The sequence below is a fragment of the Piliocolobus tephrosceles genome, chromosome 2 (genome assembly GCF_002776525.5).
Source record: "Piliocolobus tephrosceles isolate RC106 chromosome 2, ASM277652v3, whole genome shotgun sequence".
In the NCBI taxonomy this organism is placed as follows: domain Eukaryota; kingdom Metazoa; phylum Chordata; class Mammalia; order Primates; family Cercopithecidae; genus Piliocolobus; species Piliocolobus tephrosceles.
Window position 1 is genome coordinate 40,054,765 of NC_045435.1, and position 24,462 is coordinate 40,079,226.

Below are 24,462 nucleotides of genomic sequence, written 5' to 3' on the forward strand. Positions count from 1 at the left end.
CGCCTCCCGGGTTCCCGCCATTCTCCTGCCTCAGCCTCCAGAGTAGCTGGGACTACAGGCGCCCGCCACCTCGCCCGGCTAGTTTTTTTTTTGTATTTTTTGGTAGAGACGGGGTTTCACCATGTTAGCCAGGATGGTCTCGATCTCCTGTCCTCGTGATCCGCCCGTCTCGGCCTCCCAAAGTGCTGGGATTACAGGCTTGAGCCACCGCGCCCGGCCATGTAGGGTCCTTTCTAGGCTACTTACAAGAATGCTTTGTGAAACTATTCACTACTTATTTACTTAAATAATATTAAATATATTATTTAATTTATATATTTTTAAATATAAATATTATTTAAATTCGTATTTAAAATATTAATTTTCTTCACATTTTAATGGTTGTATAACATGTTGTAGAAAGATCTGAAAAAAAAGTGATACAGGCACATTTAAAATCATTAAAGGTTGGAGAAGGAAAAGAAAGATGGTTTGTGGTATTTCTTTAGACATTGTACATGTACCTTTCAGTCCTTACTCCTCCCGCAAAGTCTGAGTAAGACATTCAGAAATTTTACAGAATCTCTTTTCTGAGAGATTATTTAAAACATACATACAAAAACCACATGCCTATCTGACTAAGGTGACTATGGGAAGAGTGAAGGAGTAGAAGAGCATGTAGATTTATCTGTACTGTCGGATGCTGGTGCTTTACACTCTAATGTCCAAACTAAAATTAAAATGGTCACAGCAACTCACCTATCGTACTGGAAATGTTCCTAACCAACTGAATTGCATAGAGTGTCACCAAAGAAATTATGAATCAACAATGTGGATGAATTTAGATATAATTAAGCTCAGAGACTTCTTCTTCTTTTTTTTTTTTTTTTTTTAATTTAAAGAACAAAACAATGGCTGGGTGTGCTGGTAATTCCAGCACTTTGGGAGGCCAAGGTGGGAGGATTGCTTGAGCCCAGGAGTTCAAGACCAGCTAGGAGAGCATGGCGAGACCTCGTCTCTACTAAAAGTAAAAAAAAGAACAACAACAACAAAAAACCTGGGCACAGTGGCATGTGCCTGTGGTCCCAGCTACTTGGGAGCCTGAAGTGGGAAGATTGCATGAGCTAGAGAGGTTGAGGTGGCAGTGAGCTGTGATCGTATCACTGTACTCCAGCCTGGGTGACAGAGAGAGATTCTGCCTCAAAACAAAAAAAAAAGTATAAAACTGACATCAATGTATGTACTTAGAATTTTGAAGCTGTTACTAAATCTTTGGAAAATGTAGGGATAGTGTTAAACTCTACATGAGATATTGTGTCAAGCCTTCCCATCATGTTTTTACAATCATTCATAAGAGTGCAGTCAATCTGACAGGTGAGCTAGTAGTCACGAGGCAGGATTTATGCCCAGCATAAAAACGTGCTTAACAAAAATGTAAAAAACTGATAGGAAAATTCTTGATTCTTATGAAAAGGAGAGCAAAAGTCTGTGTCTAATATTCTAGACAGGGCCTTTTCTAAAAGCAAATAGTAGGCAAGAATTAATGAACTTTTTTAGTTCCTATACTTTTGTTAGGATAAATGTTAAGGAAGAAAAAGAAGCCTCCAATTACACTTTTTCATTCTGAATAAACAATGGAGAGGGAGACTGCATGTTATTTTGAAAGAATGAACAGGTACAAAAGTATCTCCAACACAGGTAGAAGAATCCCTCAATAATGGCGCATCTTCATTCAGAGAAAAGCTGTCCACTTTAAAACAGAAAGCAAAATCCTGGCTCTGGTCCTAGTTCAGACACTAACTAGCTGTGAAACTCAGGTGAGTCCCTTTTTTCTTTGGGCTTCCATTTCTACTAATTTCTAGGAAAGTTATACTGTTACTCTGAAAGATTTTTCTTATGTTTTTGTTACCAACTTTCTTAGTAAATGCATGGCACATGTTGAATAGCATTGTCAACATGTGCAATGTTCAACATGTGCCATGCATTTACTAAAAAAAAGATGTATTTGGCCGGGCACGGTGGCTCACGCCTGTAATTCCAGCACTTTGGGAGGCTGAGGTGGGCGGATCACGAGATCAGGAGATAGAGACCATCCTGGCTAACACAGTAAAACCCCGTCTCTACTTAAAAAAAAAAAAAAAAGTAAAAAAAAATTAGCCAGGCGTAGTGGAGGGCACCTATAGTCCCAGCTACTGGGGAGGCTGAGGCAGGAGAATGGCGTGAACCCAGGAGGTGGAGCTTGAAGTGAGCCAAGACAGCACCACTGAACTCCAGCCTGGGCGACAAAGCGAGACTATGTCTAATAAATAAATAAATAAATATATAAATAAAAATAAATAAATAAAAGACATATTCCTACATATGTCAGTAAAGCACTACAAGAAGTTTTTCGCTTGTCAGTGTGGATATTTAGCAACCAAAAATAATTAAATATTTTCATGTATGCTTCGCACATATATATTTGGAACATAATACAAAATAAATGTCTGTTGAATAAACAAATGAATCCATCCATTTATCCACGTACCTCCCAGGTAAAAAATCAGGCCAGGCGTGGTGGCTCAAGCCTGTAATCCCAGCACTTTGGGAGGCCGAGACGGGTGGATCACGAGGTCAGGAGATCGAGACCATCCTGGCTAACACGGTGAAACCCCGTCTCTACTAAAAAATACAAAAAACTAGCCGGGCGAGGTGGCGGGCGCCTGTAGTCCCAGCTACTCCGGAGGCTGAAGCAGGAGAATGGCGTAAACCCGGGAGGTGGAGCTTGCAGTGAGCTGAGATCCGGCCACTGCACTCCAGCCAGGGCGACAGAGCGAGACTCTGTCTCCAAAAAAAAAAAAAAAAAAAAAACATAAGGTTTACTTAGGCTAAATTAGGCATGGAGTTATTACCATGGCTAAAGCTATTCCATGTGCAAGAGGAACATCTGGCTAGAAATTAACAGACGTGAGTTCTAGTCCCGGCTCTGTTATTAACATTCTACTAATAGTTAATTTGTGTGGCCTCAGTTTGCCCATTTATGAAAATGCAGATACTAAAATCTTCCCTCCATAGACGAGGACAAATAAAATGATACAGGAAAGACAGAACTTTGAAAAAAATTGAAGTAGTTTATAAAAGATATCAGCTTGTGATTTCACATCCACAAAGAAGCTGAATTTAGCAGTATGAAGAAAAAGATTGTGAGAAGGAAAGAAAACTACCAGAGAACTGTATCCTCCACTTCATCAGATTTTCTGCTTGGGGCTAAGAGCTGCCCCTTAGAATGAAGCAGATGCTCATAGCAACTCCTAAGCAAACTCTCATGGCACTTGACCATGCCGACTATTTTTTTCTTTTCTTTTTCTTTTCTAAACAGACTGTATACTATATACACCTTTTACAAAATAACAGTTTATTGAGATATTATTTAATCTATTTATTTTATTTTATTTTTTTGAGACAGGGTCTTACTCTGTCGCCCAGGTTGGAGTGCAGTGGCATGACAATGGGTCACCACAGCTTTGACCTCCTGGGCTCCTCCCACTTCTGCATCTCGAGTAGCTGGGACTACAGGCATGCACTGCCATGCCCAGCCATGCCCAGCTAACTTTTGTATCTTTTGTAGTGACAGGGTTTTGCTGTGTTGCCCAGGCTGCTCTTGAGCTCCTGGGCTCAGGCGATCCACCCACCTCAGCCTCCCAAAGTGCTGGGGTTACGGGCATGAGCCACTGCACCCTACAGATATAATTTACATACCACAAAATCTACTCCTTTTAAGTGCACAATTTGGTGGTTACTAGTATATTCATAGAGTTGAGAACTGTCACCACTATCTAATTTCAGAACATCTCATCACTCCTAAATGAAACTACCCATTAGCAGTCACTTCTCATCCTACACCCCTCGGTTCCTCCAGCCCCTGGCAACGACTAATCTACTTTGTGTCTCTGTCAATTTGCCTATTCTGGACATCTCGCATAAATGGAATCACACACCATATGTGGCCTTTTTTTTTTTACTGGTTTCTCTTAGTATAAATACCTGACACTAACAAAGTTCTTACCCCGAAATTATTCCTCAGAAAAAAGGAAACATGTTCCTTGGGATACCTTACCAAGACTTTCAATAAGAAGGGACATTCTATTACTTTATTTTGAATAAGACTGGTATAAGCCAATATTGAGAACCTCTGACTAGAACCTAATCAATTATAATTCTGATTACAAAAAATGTCTTGCTTTTCCCATTGTTAAATAAAAGTTTGAACGCAAACACCCTATGAAATATAAATGTGGAAAAAGGACAATATTTCCATGTGAACAGATTATTAATTTCAAATACATTTATAAAGCTAAATTAATAAATTAAATGTTATATATTACTGTTTCATCCGATTCCCTACAAGTTTATCATTCAAAATGTGGGGGAAAGTTTAAAATTCAAAATGGATCTGTTCATTGGAAACACAAGGAAGATTACTTTATATTCAAGATTATTTTATATTTGGAACTTCTAGGATCATTCAAAGACAAAGTCAGATCTGCTGATCTTTACGCCTAAGGTAACTGACTTCTCTCCTAGAACTTTAAAAAAGCAGTTAAGAATCTAATTCTTAGCAAATATCTCAAAAGAAAACTGAACTTTGTAAGTGAGTATCATAGAAATATTGAGTGAGCTAATTTTATTTTAGAAAAATACTGTTAGGGAATGAAGTGATCTTAAGGGCTACTGCCAACCCCCTCATTTAACTGATGAAATAAGGCTGAAAGAGGCTGACTTACCCAAGATCATATGACATGAGGGTTTACCATGCTAAGTACTTTTCATGAATGATTTCTTAGTTTCCCATGACAACTCTATGCATGTCCCTACTTTACAGCTGAGGTTTAGAGAAGTTAAATGGCTTGCTCAAAGTTACTCAGCTAATATGTGGTAGAGCTGGGATTCCAGTCAGATCTTTCTAGCTTCAGAACCAGAGGGCTTAACAGTGTTGCTATACAAGTCTTCAGCTTCTCATCAGGGACCCCTGATTCACACGGTTTAAAAAAAGCATTTAGCCACATTTGAAATTTCTAAACTAATTTAATTGGAACAGAAGAAAACATCATTAGAAATTAGCAAAAACAATGGCAAAGTAAGAGAAAAAGATATGGGTGAGATAACAGATCTGACATTATTTTGAAGTTTATAAAAACATCTAAAAATAACAAAGGCATGAGTTATTCAAAAGAAGTCAATTTTACCTGGTTAATTCTCTTAGTCGAGTCACCTCAGCATCACGCTGACGTAACGTTATCCCCAATATCTGGTTTTCCTTTTCAGCAGTTTCTAACTTAAACTGGGAGCTCCTCACATTGACTAAGGCTTCCTCCAATTCTAAAACAACAGAAGTGTCAGTTTCCTTATTCCTTTTAAAAAATGTGACCATAACTATTGTCTAAATACATACCAATTTTTATTCTTGTTATCTCAATATCATATTGCTGTTTATTTTCAAGTATAGTTTGATCTTTGTCTTTAAATATACTAGTAAATTTTTTGTTTTCATCTTTCTGATTTTCAATCACTTTTAAGAGTTCTTCATTTTTACTCTGCAGTAACTCCTGGCTCTTTAGTGATTCCTCCAATTGACTTTGCAGTGACATATTCAATGACTGAAGAGAAAACACTGTAAGACAAAATGGATCAAATAGTTGTTTCCCAAACCGAAAAAGTAGAAACTTGGAAAATACCTGTTTCTTTAAAAAAAAAAAAAAATGGCCTGAAATTTATTCATTTTGTTTAATAATTAATTGCATGAGCAGTTCTACATAAATACTACATATATTTTAAAAAATTGATTGGCAGACATCATACCTTTCTTTTCTAGTTGACATTTTAAGCATTAATTTTTTTAACCTTTTTAAAAGAAAGAATACATAATCCTTTTAAAAGAAAGAATACATGTACAAAGCTAAAAAATTCAAATACTGGCCGGGCGCGGTGGCTCACGCTTGTAATCCCAGCACTTTGGGAGGCCGAGGTGGGCGGATCACAAGGTCAGGAGATGAAGACCATCCTGGTTAACATGGTGAAACCCCGTCTCTACTAAAAATACAAAAAAATTAGTCGGGCATGGTGGCGGGCGCCTGTAGTCCCAGCTACTTGGGAGACTGAGGCAGGAGAATGGCGTGAACCCAGGAGGCAGAGCTTGCAGTGAGCCGAGACAGCACCACTGCACTCCAGAATGGGCAATAGAGCGAGACTCAAAAAAAAAAAAAAAAAAAAATTCAAACATCACAAAATGTTAATGATACCAAATGATTCCCAAAGAAGAATCTCCCTCCCACTCCTCCTCTCTGTCCCCAAGACAATCACTATTAATTTTCGTATCTTTTGTGAAAACACTTTTACATATGGTATTAATTACACTACACACACACACACCATACACAATTTCTAACGCTGCCTTTTTCTGCCTTAAGACTGTTGTATACAAACACATAGATCTATCACGTTCTTTTTCAAGGTGATAAAAGTATATGGCACCATTTATTGAGCAACTACATGCTTGGTGAATGCTTACTATGTGTGAGGTATTGTATTAGAATCTGAATATACAGAGATGAACAGCACAGACATGGTCCCTGTTCTCACAGAGCTGATAACAAACAAGTAATTATAAATAGTAATGATCTCAAAGAAACAATAAGATAAATGACGAGATAATATAAAGAACAGAAGATATTTAAAGTGGCAACTAGTGATCTCCCAACTTGTCCTCTAGGCCTCCTCTCTTCTACCCTCTCCCTCTCCTTACCTTTGGTTAACAGTGGAAACACAGTGATAACTTCTGAATCACTCTGGTGAAATTGAACACTTTTATAAAGTGCTCATTCTGTTGGGTAATCATATTTTTTTCTTATTGCTTTATAAGATATACTTATATATTAAGAAGATTAAGCCTTTATTGTGTCATATATTGTTTCTCCATTTTGCTTATATGTTTTGAATGTATTTATAATTTTGCTATGTAGAAACTGAAAAAGTTTTCTGAGGACATATTTTATCAGTCTGTTCCTCTGTGGCATTTGAGTCTTTGACAGGCTTAGGAAAAGCACCCCCCCAAAAAAAAAATAAAAAAATACAAATTCTTATCTTTTTTTCTGGTACTATTATAGTTTTTTTTATTAAGTTCTGTGATCGTTAAGGACAATTTGGCAATATCTGTCACAATTACAACTGTATATACCCTTTGGCTCAGCAATTCTACTGCTATACATCTATTCTACAAAAATGCTGGCCAGGCGTGGTGGCTCATTGTCTGTAATCCCAGCACTTTGGGAGGCCGAGGTGAGTGGATCACTTCAGCTCAGGAGTTCAAGACCAGCCTGGCCAACATGATGAAACCCTGTCTCTAATAAAAATATAAAAATTAGCCAGGCGTGGTGACAGGCGCCTATAATCCCAGATACTTGAGAGGCTGAGGGAAGAGAATCGCTTGAACATGGGAGGCAGAGCTTGCAGTGAGCCAAGATCGCACCACTGAACTCCAGCCTGAGTCACAGAGTGACACCATCTCAAAACAAACAAACAAACAAACAAAAAAAGCTGACATATGCACAAAGACATATATAAAGATTTTCACTGCAATGTTGTTTGCACTGGGAAAAAGAGGGAGAGTACTATTAGCAGAGGACCATATTATGGTAGACCTGGAGAAGCAGAATATCCAAGTAAATCGTAAAGAGAAAGATGCATAATTATGTATTTTGATAGACGAAAATGTCCACTGTATGTTAAGTGAATAAACAGAAGCTGTGGAAAAGTATATACAGTGTGATCTCATTTTAAAAAAAGAAAAAGTACATATATAGGTCTATTTGTGCCTGGCACACAGTAGGTATTCATTAAGTATTTTTTAAATACATCAATTATATATGAAGAGAAGATATGTAAAAGGAAACACACTCTGTTTTTTTTAAAAAAAAAGGTGTATATTATTGGGAAGTGACAGCATCTTTTATTTTCCTATGTTTCTACAATATTTTAAATTTATCCCCTCAAGGTAATTACAAAAGCTCAATTCTTTATCAACATTTCCAGAGCCATAAATAATTTATCAATCCTTAAAGTTCTTTTACTTACATTCAAGGTTGCAATCCACAGCACCAGATGGCTTATGAGTTTTCTCTTGTTCTCTGAGTTGCTGGTTCAAAATTCTCAACTGCCTAAAGAAACAATGAAGAAGTATAAATGCAAGAATCCCAAGCCAATTTAATAGTATACAAGTGATAGCCTATCAAAAAAGATAAAACATAAACCCACTAAGGCGGCAGAAGTCCATCGCATCCCCAAAAGACAAAAACTAAATAAACATAACAAAACCATACTACTATTATTATGAGGCCTGAGATAATTTTTAAGGTTGCCTGAAACAACGTAACACCTCCCGTCATGGGCGGGGCACAGTGGCTCACGCCTGTAATCTCAGTACTTTGGAAGGTCGAGGCAGGCAGATCACCTGAGGTCAGGAGTTCAAGACCAGCCTGGCCAACATGGCGAAACCCCATCTCTACTAAAAATAGGTGGCAAGTACCTGTAATCCCAGCTACTTGGGAAGGTGAGGCATGAGAATTGCTTGAACCTGGAAGGTGGAGGTTGCAGTGAGCGAGATCGCGCCACTGCATTCCAGTGTGGCAAAAGGGCGAGACCCTGCCTCAAAAAAAAACCTCCCCTCACAAGGAAAATGTTAATTTCTCTTTTTTGTCTCTTCAGTGATTTGTTGGGTTTTTTTTTCTACTTCTTTCCTTTTCTACCTCCTCTTGCTGTTTCTCATTGTCTTTCTGTGTATCTTAATCATTGTAGTTAAGCATCTACTTCTTAAAAGATTTGTCATTACTATGAACTAGAATACCTACAGGCACTGACTGCTATCAGACATCTATCTGCCTGATATTTGTCATACGCTGAAACAAAATCTATGCTGCTAATAATTTTATTAGATGGAAAAGTTAGTGGTCTTAAGTAACGAGAATATTAACAGGCTACCAATCTGCCCTGTTACAATGAACTTCACAATATGTATCTGCTTCACAAATAGAAACATAAAAGTGTTTTCTTTACTCCTAAGAAGTTATCGCTTATGGGGAAAAAAGTTACCTCTATTATCTTTCCAAATTACCTAAAAATATTTTGCCTTAAAATATTTATTTTTGGTACTAAATCTAAAATGATAGTACCCTACCTCGCAGCACTCACATGTATTAATTTTGAGTTGATTAAAGTGATAAAATATTTTTTAAAAACCCAACTACACAAGTTTTAGGGGGAAATCTACATAATCTTGAAGTGGGGAAGGCATTTCTAAGTGAAACTCAATATCCAGCAAGCATCAAGGAAAAGAACAAAAGATTTAACCATATCAAATTTTGAAACTTGTAGAATTAAAAGCCTGAAAGAAAATACCTGCACATACATTATAGACAAGGGGTCCATAACATTTAAAGAATTCCTACAAATCAGTAAGGAAGGCAACCTAGTAAAAAGTGGCAAAGGATAAGAATGAGCAGTTCACATAAGAAATAGAAATGGCCTATAAGCGTATGATAAAAATGTTCATCTTCACTAACAGGAAAAATTGCAAATTTAAAAGGAGATATTTTTTGGCCATAGGATTGACATAAATAAAAGGAAGTAACACTTTCTGATGATAGTACAGGGAAATGAATTATCTCAATTCACGTGATTATATCAGTATAACCATTCTGGATGGCAATTTGAAATGTCCAACAAAATGTATAATGTTCATAATCTCTGACAAAATTATTCCACTTCTAGGTTATCAAGCATCAGAAACAGTTTTACATGTGCAAAAGCATCTCCCACCTTGTAGATATATACAAGAATATTCACAACAGCAATTATTTAATAGTGCCAAGTTGGAAACAACTGAATATATTACATAAATTATGGTACATTCATATACGAAATACTAATACACAGATATTAAAATGAGCAAGAGGTCCATTTGTACCAACATGAAAACATCTCCGAGACACATTATGAAGTGAAAGCAGCAAGCTGCAGAACAACAATATAATATGAGCTTATTTTTGTTTTAATAAAATTCTGATTTTCTTTAAAGGTTTCCCATTTATAACAGAAGCTTTCCTTGATAATCTTTTTGTATGTCCCTGGTCAGATTCTTCTCTTCTCAAATGTAACCAATCTAAACTTCTAATAATTCAGTGCAAGCCTCTCATTCCTACTCTCCTCTTCTCAATTCTTTACTTTCCTTTTTCACTAAAAATAATGTGGTTTGGGGATAAACAGTCATCCTTTGGTCCCAGGGTGTATCCATATGTGTACTAACCCTCATTTTTTCCAACTAGTCTGGGTGAGTAGCTTCATCTGTGCCCTGCATCCCACCCTCCTCCTAGACCAAGGACTCTGCTCCTATCCCACTCCCTTTATCTTCTATATCTGCAGTTTCTCCCTCTTTGCCAGTTCATGTGCCTAGGCCAAGAAACATATTAAAACTCTTCCCATATTAAAAAAAATTCCCTCCAACTTAACTGTACAACTAGCTACTTTCATTCCTCTCATTCCCTGCTTTCAGGGCTCGGCTTTTTAAAAAATTATTCTATTTAAAATGATATATGATATAAACAGAAAAAAAGGATATTTTAGAAACTGATGTTATACATGCTACTTTAAAATATTATGTACTAAATTTAAATACACTGGATTTTAAAAAAGGAAAAGAAGAACTGCTGCTATTTAGGCAAATATTTCTTTTACTCAAGTCATTCTTTTTTTTAGATAGCTTGAGATAAAACTGACATACTATAAACTACATAAATTTAAAGTGTGTCATTTTCTGTTCTGCCATATGATGTAGTAAAATCACCATCACAATTATAATATTCATCAGCCGCCATAAAAAAGAATGAGATCATGTTTTTTTGCAAGAACATGAAGGGAACTGGAGGCTATCATCCTTAGCAAACTAATGCAGAAACAAAAGCAAATACCACGTTCTCACTTATAAGTGGGAGCTAAATGATAAGAACTCATTAACACAAAGAAGGAAACAACAGACACTGGGGTCTGGGTGGTAGGAGGGAGGGGAAGGTATAACTATTGGGTACTGGGCTTAATACACGGGTGATGTAATAATATGTACAACAAACCTCCTGTGACACATGTTTACCTATGTAACAAACCTTCACATGTACCCCCAAACCTAAAAGTTTTTCAAAAAAGATATTTATCATCCCCAAAAGTTTCCTCATAGCCCTTTTCATAACTCTCTCTTCCCAGATAACCACTTATTTATAACCCTCTCTTCCCAGATAAACCACTAACCACAGATTAGTTTGCATATTCTAGAATTACATATAAATGGAATCATGGAATATATACTCTTTTAGCCTGGCTTCTTTCACTCAACTTAAGAATTGTGGGATTCATCCATGCTGTTGCATGTATCAATAGTTCCTATCCTTTTATTGTTGAGTAGTTTTCTACTGTATGGTTATAGCACTATTTGTTTATCCATTCACCCATTGACAGACATTTGGGTTGTTTCCTATGAACACTCATCAACAAGTTTTTGTGTGGACATATGCTTTGACTTCTCTTAAATACCCAGGAGTGGACGGGTTGGATCATATGTTAGATATATGTTCAATTTCTAAGAAACTGCCAAACATTTTTTCCGAAGTGTTCAAATTATTTTACATTCCCACCAGTTAATTGTGAAAGTTCCCATTCCTTCACATCCTAACATTTACTAATTTTGAATTTTAGCCATTCTAATGGTCTGTAGTGGTATTCATCATGGTTTTAATTTTCACTTTCCTAATCATTACTGATAAGCCTCTTTCCATGTTCGTATTTGATATTCATATTTGATATCCACCTATTTGGTGAAGTATCTGTTCAAATATTTTGCCCATTTTTAAGCTTGATATTTAAAAATTTATAGTCTTAAGTTCTTTATACATTCTATTACAAGTCCTATATCGGGTACATGTTTTGCAAATATTTTCTCTCAGTCTGTTGGTTGCTTCATTTTTAGTAACACTGCTTTTTGAAGAACAAAAGTTTTAAATTTTGATGAAGTCTACTTCACTCATTTTTTTCTAGTTTGTATTTTTTGTGTTATATTTTAAAATCTTTCCCAATCCAAAATCCCTAAGATTTTCTCTTATGTTTCCTTTTAGAAGTTTTGTAGTTTTAGTTTATATATTAAGATCTGTGATTCATTTCAAGTCAACTTTGTGTACTGTATGAGGTAAACATTGAGGTTCATTTTTTAAAAACATGACTCTCCCATTGTTTCAGCACTCTTTATTGAAAAGAATATTCTTTCCCCACTGAATTTCTCTGATATCTTTGCAAAACATTATCTCTATGTGTGAATTTGTTTCTATACTCTACTCTATTTCAATGATCTATTTGTCACCTTTACACCACACCTCTTAGAATACTATTCCTTTGTTTTGAAATTGAATAGTACCAACTTGGTTCTCCTTTCTCAATACTGTTTTGGGTATTTAGATTCTTTGAATTTCCATGTAAACTTTAGAATCAGCTTCAATTAAATATTTAAAAACAGCATGCTTGGGTTTTTACTTTAATTACACAAAATCTATACATCAATTTGGGGAGAAGTGACATCTTAAGTCTTAAATTTATGGATCTAGTTTATCTCTCACTTATACTGATCTTTCATTTCTCACAACAATATTTTGTAGTTCTCAGTGTATGGGTCTTACATATTTTTCAAATTTATCCCTAAATTGTTATATGTTTTTGATGCGACTCTAGTACTGATTTTAATTTCAAATTGTTCATTGCTGGTACATAAAAATTCAATTGATCTTGTATCCTGCAACTTTGCTAAGCTTTCTTATTAACTCTAGCAGCTTTTTTTTGTAGATTCCATAGGGTTTTCTACAAGAATTATCATGTCATCTGTGAACAAGACAGTTTTACTTCTTTCCTTTCCAATGTGACTGGCTTTTATTTCTTCTTCTTGCCTTTCTGCACTTGTTAGAACCTCTAGCACATTGTTAAATAGAAATAACAATCATTATTTCCTGGGTAACATTCATACATTCTCCAGCATATACAGAGACAAAATATATATATATATATATGAAGAATTTTAAAATAATAGGATGATATTACAAATACTACTTAAAAATACTATGTATTGAATTTAGGATTACATGATTTTAATGGAAAGAAAATAACAAGCGAAACCAAAACTGATTAACTTTAGGCAAATATTTCTTTACTTCAAGAAATACTATTCCTAAGTAATCTAAAATTTAGGAAATAGGATATGAAAAATGCAGAGTTTGGAATTCATATTGTCAAGATTACTAACACATTCTGATCTATAACCGTAATTTCCAAGGTTGTCTTAGTTTTACGTATAGGTTCAATGTTCACATCTGTCTACTCTTTTGTTTGAATTCATCTTTTGGTTGACTGGACTTTGCCATTCAAGTTTTTTGTTTTGTTTTTTAAAGGAGTTCAAGGCTGTTAAACTTCCTAAGTTCTTGCACACTTAAGAATATGACTGTTGCCTTGACACTAAAAGGACAGCTAGACCACATTAGAGATTCTTGGGGCATACTTTCTTTCCCTCAGAACTTTGTAAACGATATTCTATGATCCTTTGGCAACGAAAATCACCGTGAAAAGACTGGAGATGGCCTAAAATGTTTCTCTTCATATATAATTTTCTGTTTCTTTTGAGTGTCTCCAAAAATTAACTGTTTTCATCCTTAGGGTGTAGTAACTTTACCAGCATATGTGTTGGTGTTGATTATTTTGCATGGTTTTTCTGAGATCTTCTACGTCCTATTCATCTGCTGACAAAGATCTTTTTTTTTTCTTAGAGATAGGGTCTTGCTCTGTCTCCCAGGCTAGAATAAAGTAGTACAATCAGAAAATTTTCCTGTTATTGATAAACCTCTTGTCTTTAATCAATTTGTTCTGTTCTCTTTTTTCAGGAACACCAATTTTATATCTATTTCCTTTTTCATATGTATTATCTTCTTCATAATAGTTTTTAGACCATTCTTTTTCTGTTTTGCCTTGTGTGATTCCCTCAAGCTTATCTACTATGCATTCAGTCAATTTAACAAATATTTGTTAGAATGAGTGCTAGGCACAATTCCTAGCACTAGAAATATAGCTGCAAACTATAAAGAGACAAAATTTCAGCCTTCTTAAATTCAGAGACAGAAACAACAAAAAACAAGAACTTACCAGGAGGTAAGAAAAAGAAGAGAAAGTTACTGTTTAATGGGTACAGAGTTCATATTGGGGATGAAAAAGTTTTGGCACAGAAAGTGGTGATGGTTACAGAACACTGTGAATTTATTTATTGCCACTGAAATGTGCACTTGCAAATGGTTAAAAATAAAAAGGCATATATTACATATATTTTACCATAATAAAAATAAATAAAAAACTTTAAAAGGGTTTAGGAAGAGGAAGCAGCTAAGGTTAGTAGGAGACACTGAACTATGAATCTAGTAGCAATTAAAATAGAAGGACTTGGGGGAAAAAACTAAAAACCCAAAAAGCAACAAAACAAAATTTCAGGCTTCATAATACTTAAGTTCTAGTGGACTACAATATCCCTGACTTTGTCTGTTTATTAATTATTTTACGTTAGTTTCTAATGGGGTTTTCATTTTTGTAATTTTTTTGCTTTCCTTTATTTTTCTGAGTTCACTTAACTCACTGTTCTTCTCTTTTTCTTCTTTGAGCATTTTGTCTCAATCTTACTCTTTCTCCCTGTAAGAGATCCTATTATCTTTAATTTCCTTGACACTATGGAACACTGTTTTAAGTTTTTCTGAAGTTCTTTGAGTAATTTGTCTTGTCATATTCTTGACCTACATTTGTTCTTGTTGTCAGTTTATTTTAATGCAATGCAAAATCTCTCCTATAAATTGTCTTCTTCCTGTGACTTTTGTGATGTCACTCTCCTAATTTTAATCTTCTGTTCTTTCCTTAAAAAGTTGTTACTCCCCACCAATTCACCTTTCACTGCGCTCACATGCTCTGCCTTCTTGGTGAATATATCACTTACTTATATGCTGGTAATAAATCATTTACTTTCAATCAAATTGTCTCCAGTGTCTACAACAGTGCCAGATCTATAGAAAAAGCTCAATAAAAACATGTTCAGAGAATAACTCCCGAGTCTACATTTCCATCTTGCATCTTGTTCCTATACTCCATATGGTCTAACTCAACAGGTCTAAATCTTAACTCACAGGCTCTCCTATTAGCTTGCCTAACTCAAAAAATGGTAATAATACGAAATAAACAAATCCATTCTTCCTCTAGTAGCTCCCATCTGGAAGAATTATGTTACCATTTGTTAAATTATGCAGACAGAATCTGAACATCATCCTTGACTCCTTTCATTCACTCCCGTTTCATTTTTATGCTCTGTGCGGCTACATAATGATCTCATAGTTGAGTTTAATATCAGGAGGTGGTCATGAATTATTGGCACTCTCTAGCTCAATGGCTCTTAACTGGAGGTAATACCCACCAAACTCCCATCCAGGAAATTTGGGAATGTGCCAAGCCTTCTGGTGGTCAAAATTAATGGGGCACTACAGACATTTAGTGGTTGGGGACCAGAAAGGCTAAATGCTGAACAACTGTGTCAGAAGACACATTAAAAACTCTCTAGCCTAAATGCCAAAAATGCCAAAATATCATAGAAACAATGCATCTAGCTATTTTTTAAGCCACAAGATGGCAATAAACTGCAAGAAAGTCCTAAAAGACGTGGTTAAAAAGAAACACGTAGTTTCCAAATATCTAAACAGGAAAAAAAAAATACTTTTTTAAAAATTGAAAATGATGACAAACACTTTTGAATGAACCAATGTATTCCAATTTTTCTTTGTAATGGAGATAATGGGTAATTCTTTCCAAATAGATTACCAAAGTGGCACAAAATTTCCTACACTACTGCTAGAAACCTCATTCTGCTAAAAAGAACATGTCTAACAAATTGTTCATTTTTTAGTTATTTCATCTCTTAGAAGGTCAAGTAATCAACAGTGGCAATAGTATACTATATAATCTTTGTCCTGTAAAGACAGCCAGCCAAATAGCTCTGGTGCCAGTTGAAGAATTAGGTCAGACATCAAACAAATACCTTTAAAAAAAAAAAAAACTAGAAACAAGCGGTGGCCCATAAAACAGTAAACTTCATTTTCTTGAGTGGCTTAGGAATTAGCCCCTAAGGCAATTTAAAAATGTTCTAAGGAACTGAAATAAATAAGAACTACTAATATTTTCCACGGTGACAATGTTAAAATAAAATATTCTCAGACTAAGTTTTGGTATCCTTATTTAAGAAACCAATTATTTGACTGTCATTCCTTTCAACAATATGCTTATTTTGAATGGCTTACAATACATTCTATGTTCCACAAAATACACCTAAATAGTGAGGTATAATTAAATCTCTACTTCCTAACCGAGACAGTGTAAAAGTCTACAGGTTAAGATCACTGTACTCTAAAACCAAATTGCCTGGGTTCAAGTCTTGACTCTAACTTCTTAGATGTATAACCTTGGGCAAGTTACATAAACTCTTTGTGGCCTTGATTTCCTCATCTGTAAATGCGAGTAAAGAGCACCTACTTCACAAAGCTGTTGTGAAGATGTAAAGAGGTGACACATATCAAGGACAATAGTCTGGCATATAAAAAACATTCCATAAATGTTAGCAGTATTTGCTGTTCATTATTTTATTATTTACTCATTTTTGGTTTTAAAAATTTATGCTGGTATAGGAATTCCTTAGGTCAAGACTGAAGACGATATTAGATCTTAAACCCAACAACCCCATCTTATATCATAGTATCTACAGGATAATGATCTCTGGAAAAAGAATCCTAAACGAGTGCATCTCACTAGCTATCATGCCTCTACAGGCTCCGGATATGTATATTTTAGCTATGCTCCAATTATTTAATTGCTTTCCAGTTTCTTTAAAAATTTGTGTAGATCCTTGCAGGTCATATCTTACACAATGTCTATAGCTTATGCAGCTATAACATTCTCTCAGGGCACACTCGCATTGCAGTGCTGCAGATACACCTGATATATACTCCAATTTTTTGCAAAGTGTATTAATAAACAGACACTGAAGTGTTGGCCTTGATGGTCATCACTGAAACATTCAAAGTTAAGATATTATTGATAATATGTGGGTGATTCCTCTTATATTTCAAGATTAGATCCCTGGTCTACATCTTTCCTAAACAAATTAAGAATGTAATTCCAACAAGTTAAGATGACCAAAAAAAAAAAAATCAAAGAATTTAACTTTTTTCTATGTCTAAGTGTGATAGGGCTATACTAGTGCTTACTAAGGTTATCCTTTCCTTCCTGGGTGTATAGAAGTATGGAAAAATTATATATCTATGACTTTTAAAAAATATATATAGTATATAAATGTGTGTGGTGTGTGTGCGTGTATGTTTGTTACTGATATATACACACACATATATGTATATATACACATACATAAACACACACACATATATGTATATATACACATACATAAACACACACATATGTATATATACACATACATATACATATATATGTATATGTTTTCATTCACAGTTCCTGGCTGTTAATGCCCACAGCCCTTGTTATTTGTTAAGCAGTCAAAACCAAAAACATACCTTTTATTAAAGTATTTGGCCTTTTGTCCCTGGTTCCTGAAGCAGCTTCAGACCAGCTTCAGTGATAAAGGTGAAAGATAGTCGTTTGTTAATATTCAAGTACTTTAGGCCTCAGAAAACAGACTCTCTCTCTCTAATCTTCTCTTGCCATCCTTTCACATGCTCCTTTTTCCTCCCCATGGTAGGCCATAGGAACTAAAAATACACTCTAATCCTCTCCCACCTTTCTTACAGCTGGCCATAAGGAAATTCTCTGACCTACCTTGTCTGTTTGTAGGTCATAAGAACCCCATTTCCGAAGGGGACTTGCCTCAAACTGAGGAGAAAGGAATGTTCCACAGAGAGGCCAAAAAATTTGAATGGACAGAACTTCTTGGGTTTCCGCACTCTGTCTATTCGTATTAGATCATACCCTTTTTGTCAAATCACGTTTCTTCACAGTTGCCCATGATTCAACCATGACTATCCAATGAAACCTCCATAAAAGGCCCAAGAGGACAGGGTATGGAGAGCTTCCAGATAAACACATGGTGGTTACTAGAGGGTGGTGCATCCACCGAGGGCATGGAAGGTCCACGCCCTTTCTCCAATACTCTGCCCTTTGCATCTCTTCATCTGTATCCTTTACAATATCCTTTATAATAAAGTGGTAAACTTAAGTGTTTCCATGAGTTCTGTGAGCCGCTCTAGGAAATTAACTGAACCCAAGGAAGGAGGTCAAGGGAACTTCGATTTGTAGTCAGTCAGTCAGAAACACAGGCAAAACAACTTGGGGCTTGTGATTGGCACTGGAAGTAGAGCTCAGTCTTGTGGAACTGAGCCCTCAACCTGTGGGATCTGATACTATTTCCAGGTAGATGGTGTTGGAATTGAACTGGAGGACACCCAACTGGTATCTGTTGCAGAACTGATTGTTTGCTTGCTGGTGGGGAGAAATCCCTACACATTTGGTCATATAAGTGTTCTGTGTCGATTGCTGTGTGAGAGCAGAAGAAAAACAGTTTGTTTTTAATACAATGTCCCAGACTTTTCTATTAGGCAGGGCCTTGTGCCTTGTTTCAGCCTATAAAGTATAAGTGGTAGCAAAATGATCACTTCTGGGTTGAACAATGTAAGACTCCTTCCCATTGCCATATCCACATTCTCTTTTTCCTGGACAACACATACTGAGACAGTGGCTTCATAAAATGGAGGGAGTCTGGATCCTGAGTCACAGGATGAAAGAGCCACCAATGATCCATGTTAGTCTTGGCACAAGAAAGAAACTTGCTGTGCTATGCAAATGAGATTTAGAAGTTTGTTCCTGCAGCATAACTTAGACTAGTCTGATAAATATACAGAGGTACTTCATTTTCCTGCCTACACACTACCAAGTGACCATAGGGATAAAAGAAGTGGGAGAAAATACATACAAGGGAGTAGAAGTAAAGGAAGACCTAGAGAATGCTGGAAATCTCTGAAAAATGAGGAAGAAAAGTAGAAATACAGTAAGACAGCAAATCAATTTTACTTATGTAGTCCTAGGTATATCATTTGGCACCTTTGTTCTGGCCTGCAGACATCTTTGCATACAGACAAAAATATTCCAAGAGCAATTCTTACCTTCGTAACTGAGCATTCTCACTTCTTAATGGTTGCATGGCCAGTGCTATCTCAACTTGAATATCTGTGTTTCCACTTACTGCTGGAAGTACAGATATACATGCCTCCATTTCTGTAACCAACCTCTGAATTTCTGAATCCTCTATAAAAGGAAACAGAAATGAGTAAAATCAATATTATATTTTTGGACAAGATTATTAGTATATATTACTAAAAAAGAAAATCTTTATAGATATGTACATTCTTGTTATAAATTCAACTCAATTATTTATAAATCTATTATACAGGTTCCATTTTTCTCTTCCATGCTGCTGGTATTTGCTTCCTCAGAATTCTAAATAAATTAAGTTCAGTAAACTAAAGATTAATCTTAAATCACAGGATTATTACATAAGTGATTTTTCTTTTTTTCAGTTCAACAGTCAAGTAGGAATGTGGCTTACACAAATTTCTTAGTCCATACTTACCAAGGGCCACAGTGGACACAGTTTATTTAGAGACGGAGTCTCGCTCTGTTGCTCAGGCTGGAGTGCAATGGTGCAATCTCAGCTCACTTCAACCTTGGCCAGTGCCTGCAATCCCAGCGACTCAGGAGGCTGAGGCAGGAGAGTCGCTGGGATTGCAGGCACTGGCCATCATGCTTGGCTTTTGTATTTTTGTAGAGATGGGGTTTCACCATGTTGGCCAGGCTGGTCTTGTACTCTTGACCTCAGGTGATCTGCCTGCCTCGGCCTCCCAAAGTGCTGGGATTTACAGCTGTGAGACACTGCGCTGGCCTTCTACCAATCTTTCGTAGAGCAGTTTCACTCATAGGCTTTGGAGGCTGGGACCTGGGCTCCACCACTGTCTGGAGCTATAACCTTGGTCAAGTATTTAACTCATTTTTCAAAAACAAATTAATCTTTTTGTAAAAAATTATTTATTTAAATCGACAAAGAAAAATTGTATAAATTTATTATGTATGTTTTGAAATATGTATATATTGGGATGGTTAAATAGAGCTAATTAACATATGTATTACCTCACATATTTATCATTTTTTATGGCAAAAACACTTAAAATCTACTCTCTCAGCAATTTTTAAGAATACAATATTGTTATTAACTATAGTTATAATGTTATATAGTAGATCTCTTTAACTTATTCCTCCTACCTAATTGAAAGTGTGCATCCTTTGACCAGCATCTCAATTACTTAACTCTTGGAACCTGGTTTCTTCATGGTTAAATGGAGATAAAAACAGTACCTTACAGGATTGGTGAGAAGATTAAATGAGATACTGTTTCTCCAAGTCTCAGTTTCCTCATCAGTAAAATGGGAGTGGTAACAGTACCACATAGGGCTGCTGGGAGGATTAAATGAGATAATGCACATAAAACACTTAGCACTGTGCTGGGCACATGGTAAGTGTTCAATAAATGACAGCCAATGGTATTATTATTATTACCACGATTATGTATCTGATTGTGAAAATGATAATAAGTTAAAGGTTGAAAACACAGCAATTTTAATACACCAAATCTTTGGTTTAATGGTGCTACATTCATATAGCATTTTAAGATTTTTTGTCTGCAAACGTTAGGTATTCAATCAATGCTTCCACAATCAATTACTGTGTTTTCCAAGATGACAAAACTGTAACTCATTTCAAGCAAAAGTCATTACTATAGAATACATATAGAGAATGGAAACAAATGAATATAATCTGGCTCAGAAACATTTCTCTTAAGAAAAAAAAGTCCTAAAAATAAACTGAAAAGGGCATAAGAAGGTATGGGTTACTTCTCAAAGCGAGACTTGTTAAACAACCTAACAGTTGGCTATTAAAGAAATGACAAGAAGGAATTCTCTGCTTCTTTTTAAAATAAAATAATCAGTCTACTCAGGAAGTTAATCATTTATAGGCGTTCTCTAATTAAAATTTTTATCTGTAGAAATTCTCTTTGTTGAATCTTTTCAAGGTCTATTATCAAGTAGAATAAATACACACTTGCAAGCAAAATACTGAATGTTTGATATTCTCAAACACATTTGAAATCCACAGGAAAGAAGGGATCAAAACCTTAAAAAACAAGAATACAGTAAGTAGAACTTATTTTCTTACTAGCTCAAAACACAGTTCTATGGAAAACACCACAAACTCCATTTAAATGATAGCTAAATAATATGACATTGCTATTTAGTATAACACCATACATACTACAGAAAATTATAAGTCTCATCTACCTTGTTCTGCTACCAGGGCCTTGAGCTCTCCCAACAAATATTTTGTAATTCTAATTTTTTCAGCTGTCTCATTCACATTTTTTGCCTTCTGTACATCCTTGACTGTTTTTGTATCTCGCACACGTATGTTTAAATCCTTTCTTTCACTTGTGGTCTCTCTAATTTTCTCTCTGGCACATTTTCCTTTATTAGTGGCCAAGAAAGCTGGTTGTGACTGAGTAGGGCTTCGGTGTGTCTGACTGTCCAGAAGCGTTTCTTTTCCATGAGATCGAAAAAGAGACAAATATGTTTGAAAACATTTTAGTAGGTCTGTTTCCTTATGAACTCCTTGTTGTGGTGGAATTCCATTAACAAAGCCCAGTTGCCGCAATGTTGGAACAGCTGATATGTCAGTTTTGGGCAGACTACATGGAACTCCAGGACTGGTATTAAATGAATTCCTTAGAATATCAGTACAGGCTGCAGAAACTGTTTTACCTTGTGATGCAAACTGACTGTCACCATCAGTTTGAACTTCCTAAAGAAAGGAAAAACAAGTCTTCAGAAGTATGAGCACTCATTTGTAGGTATTAATTACAACAAACTCAAATATATGAAATATATTTATTAAAAGTTTATTAATATATTTGTTTTGTGAATATTTAATAAGTACTTACTACTATATTTTGAGGATATACTGTAGTCTGTGTAACTACTCCCATACGGTTAGACATTTAAGTAACAGCCAGTTTTTCACTGCTGAAACATTTCTGTAAATATGTTTGTGCAACAGCTTTTTGTATGTTTGAACTTATTTTCTTATGATGTAATTTCCCAAGTGGACTAATTTTTGATGCTTTTAAACCATCTGTGGTATTTGTAAACAGTCTATTTTAGTCATGGCCTTGTAATGCTCCCAAATTACAGGGTAAACTAAGCTTTAAAAAACAAGAATCTTTATTGTACTGAGGAAAAAAATCCAACTTACTTACTTTGAAGCTAAAAATATTAGTAAGTTTCTGATATTAGAAACTTGCCTATTAATAAAAATACTAATTATAACAAACTCAAATATTACTCAAATACTACTAAATACAAGTTACTACTCCTAACCATATAGTAGTTACATAGACTATGGTATATCCACAAAATACAGTATTAACAAGTTATTAAAAATTCACAAAGGGTATATATTAATAAACATATTTTCAATAAAGTATTAAGTGAAAGAAGCAGTATATAAGCCTGCATAAAGTTTACTTATAACTTTATTTTAAAAGGAAAGCAAAGTTAACAAAAACAAACCAGAAACTAAAACCTGTACAGATGATTAAACGATTGGAAAGAACTCTATCAGGGTGTTAAAAGCAGTTGTACTTGGGTGGTCAGTATGGTTGATTTTTTTCCCCCTACTGATCTCCTTCCCTCTAACGATCTCTTTCCCTCTTTCTCCTTCATTATTGTCATTAATACATAGGTAAAACTTTTCTTTCTTTTTTTGAGACAGAGTCTCACTCTGTAGCCCAGACTGGAGTGCAGTAGCACGATCTCACTCACTGCTAACTCCCCCTCCTGGGTCCCGGTTCAAGTAATTCTCCTGTCTCAGCCTCCCAAGTAGCTGGGATTACAGGCATGTGCCACTATACCCAGCTAATTTCTGTATTTTCAGTAGAGATGGAGTTTCACCATGTTGGCCACACTGATGTTGAACTCCAGACCTCGTGATCTACCCACGTCGGCCTCCCAAAGGGCTGGGATTACAGGCATGAGCCACAGTGCCTGGCCATAAATAGGTAAAACTTTCATAGCAAAAAAAAAAAAAAAAAAAAAAAAAAACCTGATCTTTAAATCCTAGTGCATTAAGTTACAATCAATAAATTCAACAGTCCTTCCTCAATGACTGCTATAAGTGAATAGTTACTTATGTAGTATACAAACTGTACTCACAGAATGAACCTGTGGAGGGCAGGGTGGCCGCTGAGGTGACCAGACTGGGGTGGAGGTACATAAGCCATAACTAGAATGAGGAGTTGCCTGAGATTCTATAAGTAAGAGGGAGAAAAAATTAATCACATATCCTACTTTTTATACAATAACCAAGCAATTTAATTAGAACTTACACTCATGATTTTTAAACAGCATTCATACTCACCAGCGTGAGATAAAGCATGGCATGGTACAGCAGGAATTCCATTAGGGATGTTCTTTGAAGTCAAGTCATTCATCAGTGACATCTGAGTCTGCACATGTTCACAGAGGGCTTGGTATATTATGGGTGAATACATTCTATAATGATCTTGCAATGACCAATTTTGTTCTAGGTCTGATGTGTCTCTTTCACTTCTAGCAGAAACTTCATTAGGTATCTGTTTCTTATTATCTGAAGATGCTAACGTGGAAGAAGAAAAAAAGTTCTTGAAATAGGATTCTTCAAAAATTCTTACCATAAGATTTTAAAAGAAAGGGCTCTCAGAAGTAGTATAATTCATCACATACTTCATAGAAGGGCTTTACCACTATCACCCCCAGTAAAGAAAATCACCTCAAATTCTTTCTGAAAGTAATTAGTGTTTTAAGTTTCCCCAGTCAAAAATCATCCACACTAATTCTTACAATTCCCATTTTTTTATGCTACTTGCCATGTGTAAAGTCTCTCCTTCAATTTTAACACTTCTTTTAAGGGAGTTATATTATTCCTAAAGTCCAATCAAACTCCTTCACCTTGTTCCTTGTCAGTTCACATTGTCAAGGGAAAATGGAATAGGAAAGAGAATCGTTTGTACAATTCTGATGCTTTGGGTCCTCAAAAACAAAACAAAACCAATCAAACAAACAAAATCTTAGCCTGGCATTTAAAGTTTTCCAAAGCTTGACCACAACCTACTTTTCCAACTATCGTCCCATCACCCCCAATTCAAATTTTTCATTTCAGCCAGACCAACTTAGTTACCCAACAAGC

The 24,462-nt window shown here is 35.6% G+C and overlaps 1 protein-coding gene across 4 annotated transcripts in view; it reads right to left on the reverse strand.

The window, feature by feature from the left end:
* The window catches only part of CCDC14 (coiled-coil domain containing 14), a 48,434-nt gene that overhangs the window by 12,007 nt on the left and 11,965 nt on the right, over positions 1-24,462 (reverse strand). For 2 of the 4 annotated variants that reach the window (XM_023214917.3, XM_023214930.2), the window contains exons 6-12: positions 23,656-23,892; positions 23,451-23,545; positions 21,525-22,041; positions 19,299-19,440; positions 8,089-8,171; positions 5,411-5,629; positions 5,205-5,337 (exon numbers count right to left, since the gene is read on the reverse strand). In XM_023214917.3, coding sequence (XP_023070685.2) covers positions 5,205-5,337; positions 5,411-5,629; positions 8,089-8,171; positions 19,299-19,440; positions 21,525-22,041; positions 23,451-23,545; positions 23,656-23,892 — 1,426 coding nt within the window. The remainder of the gene's footprint in view (positions 1-5,204; positions 5,338-5,410; positions 5,630-8,088; positions 8,172-19,298; positions 19,441-21,524; positions 22,042-23,450; positions 23,546-23,655; positions 23,893-24,462) is intronic. The other 2 variants (XM_023214924.3, XM_023214938.3) reach the window with 2 other exon arrangements.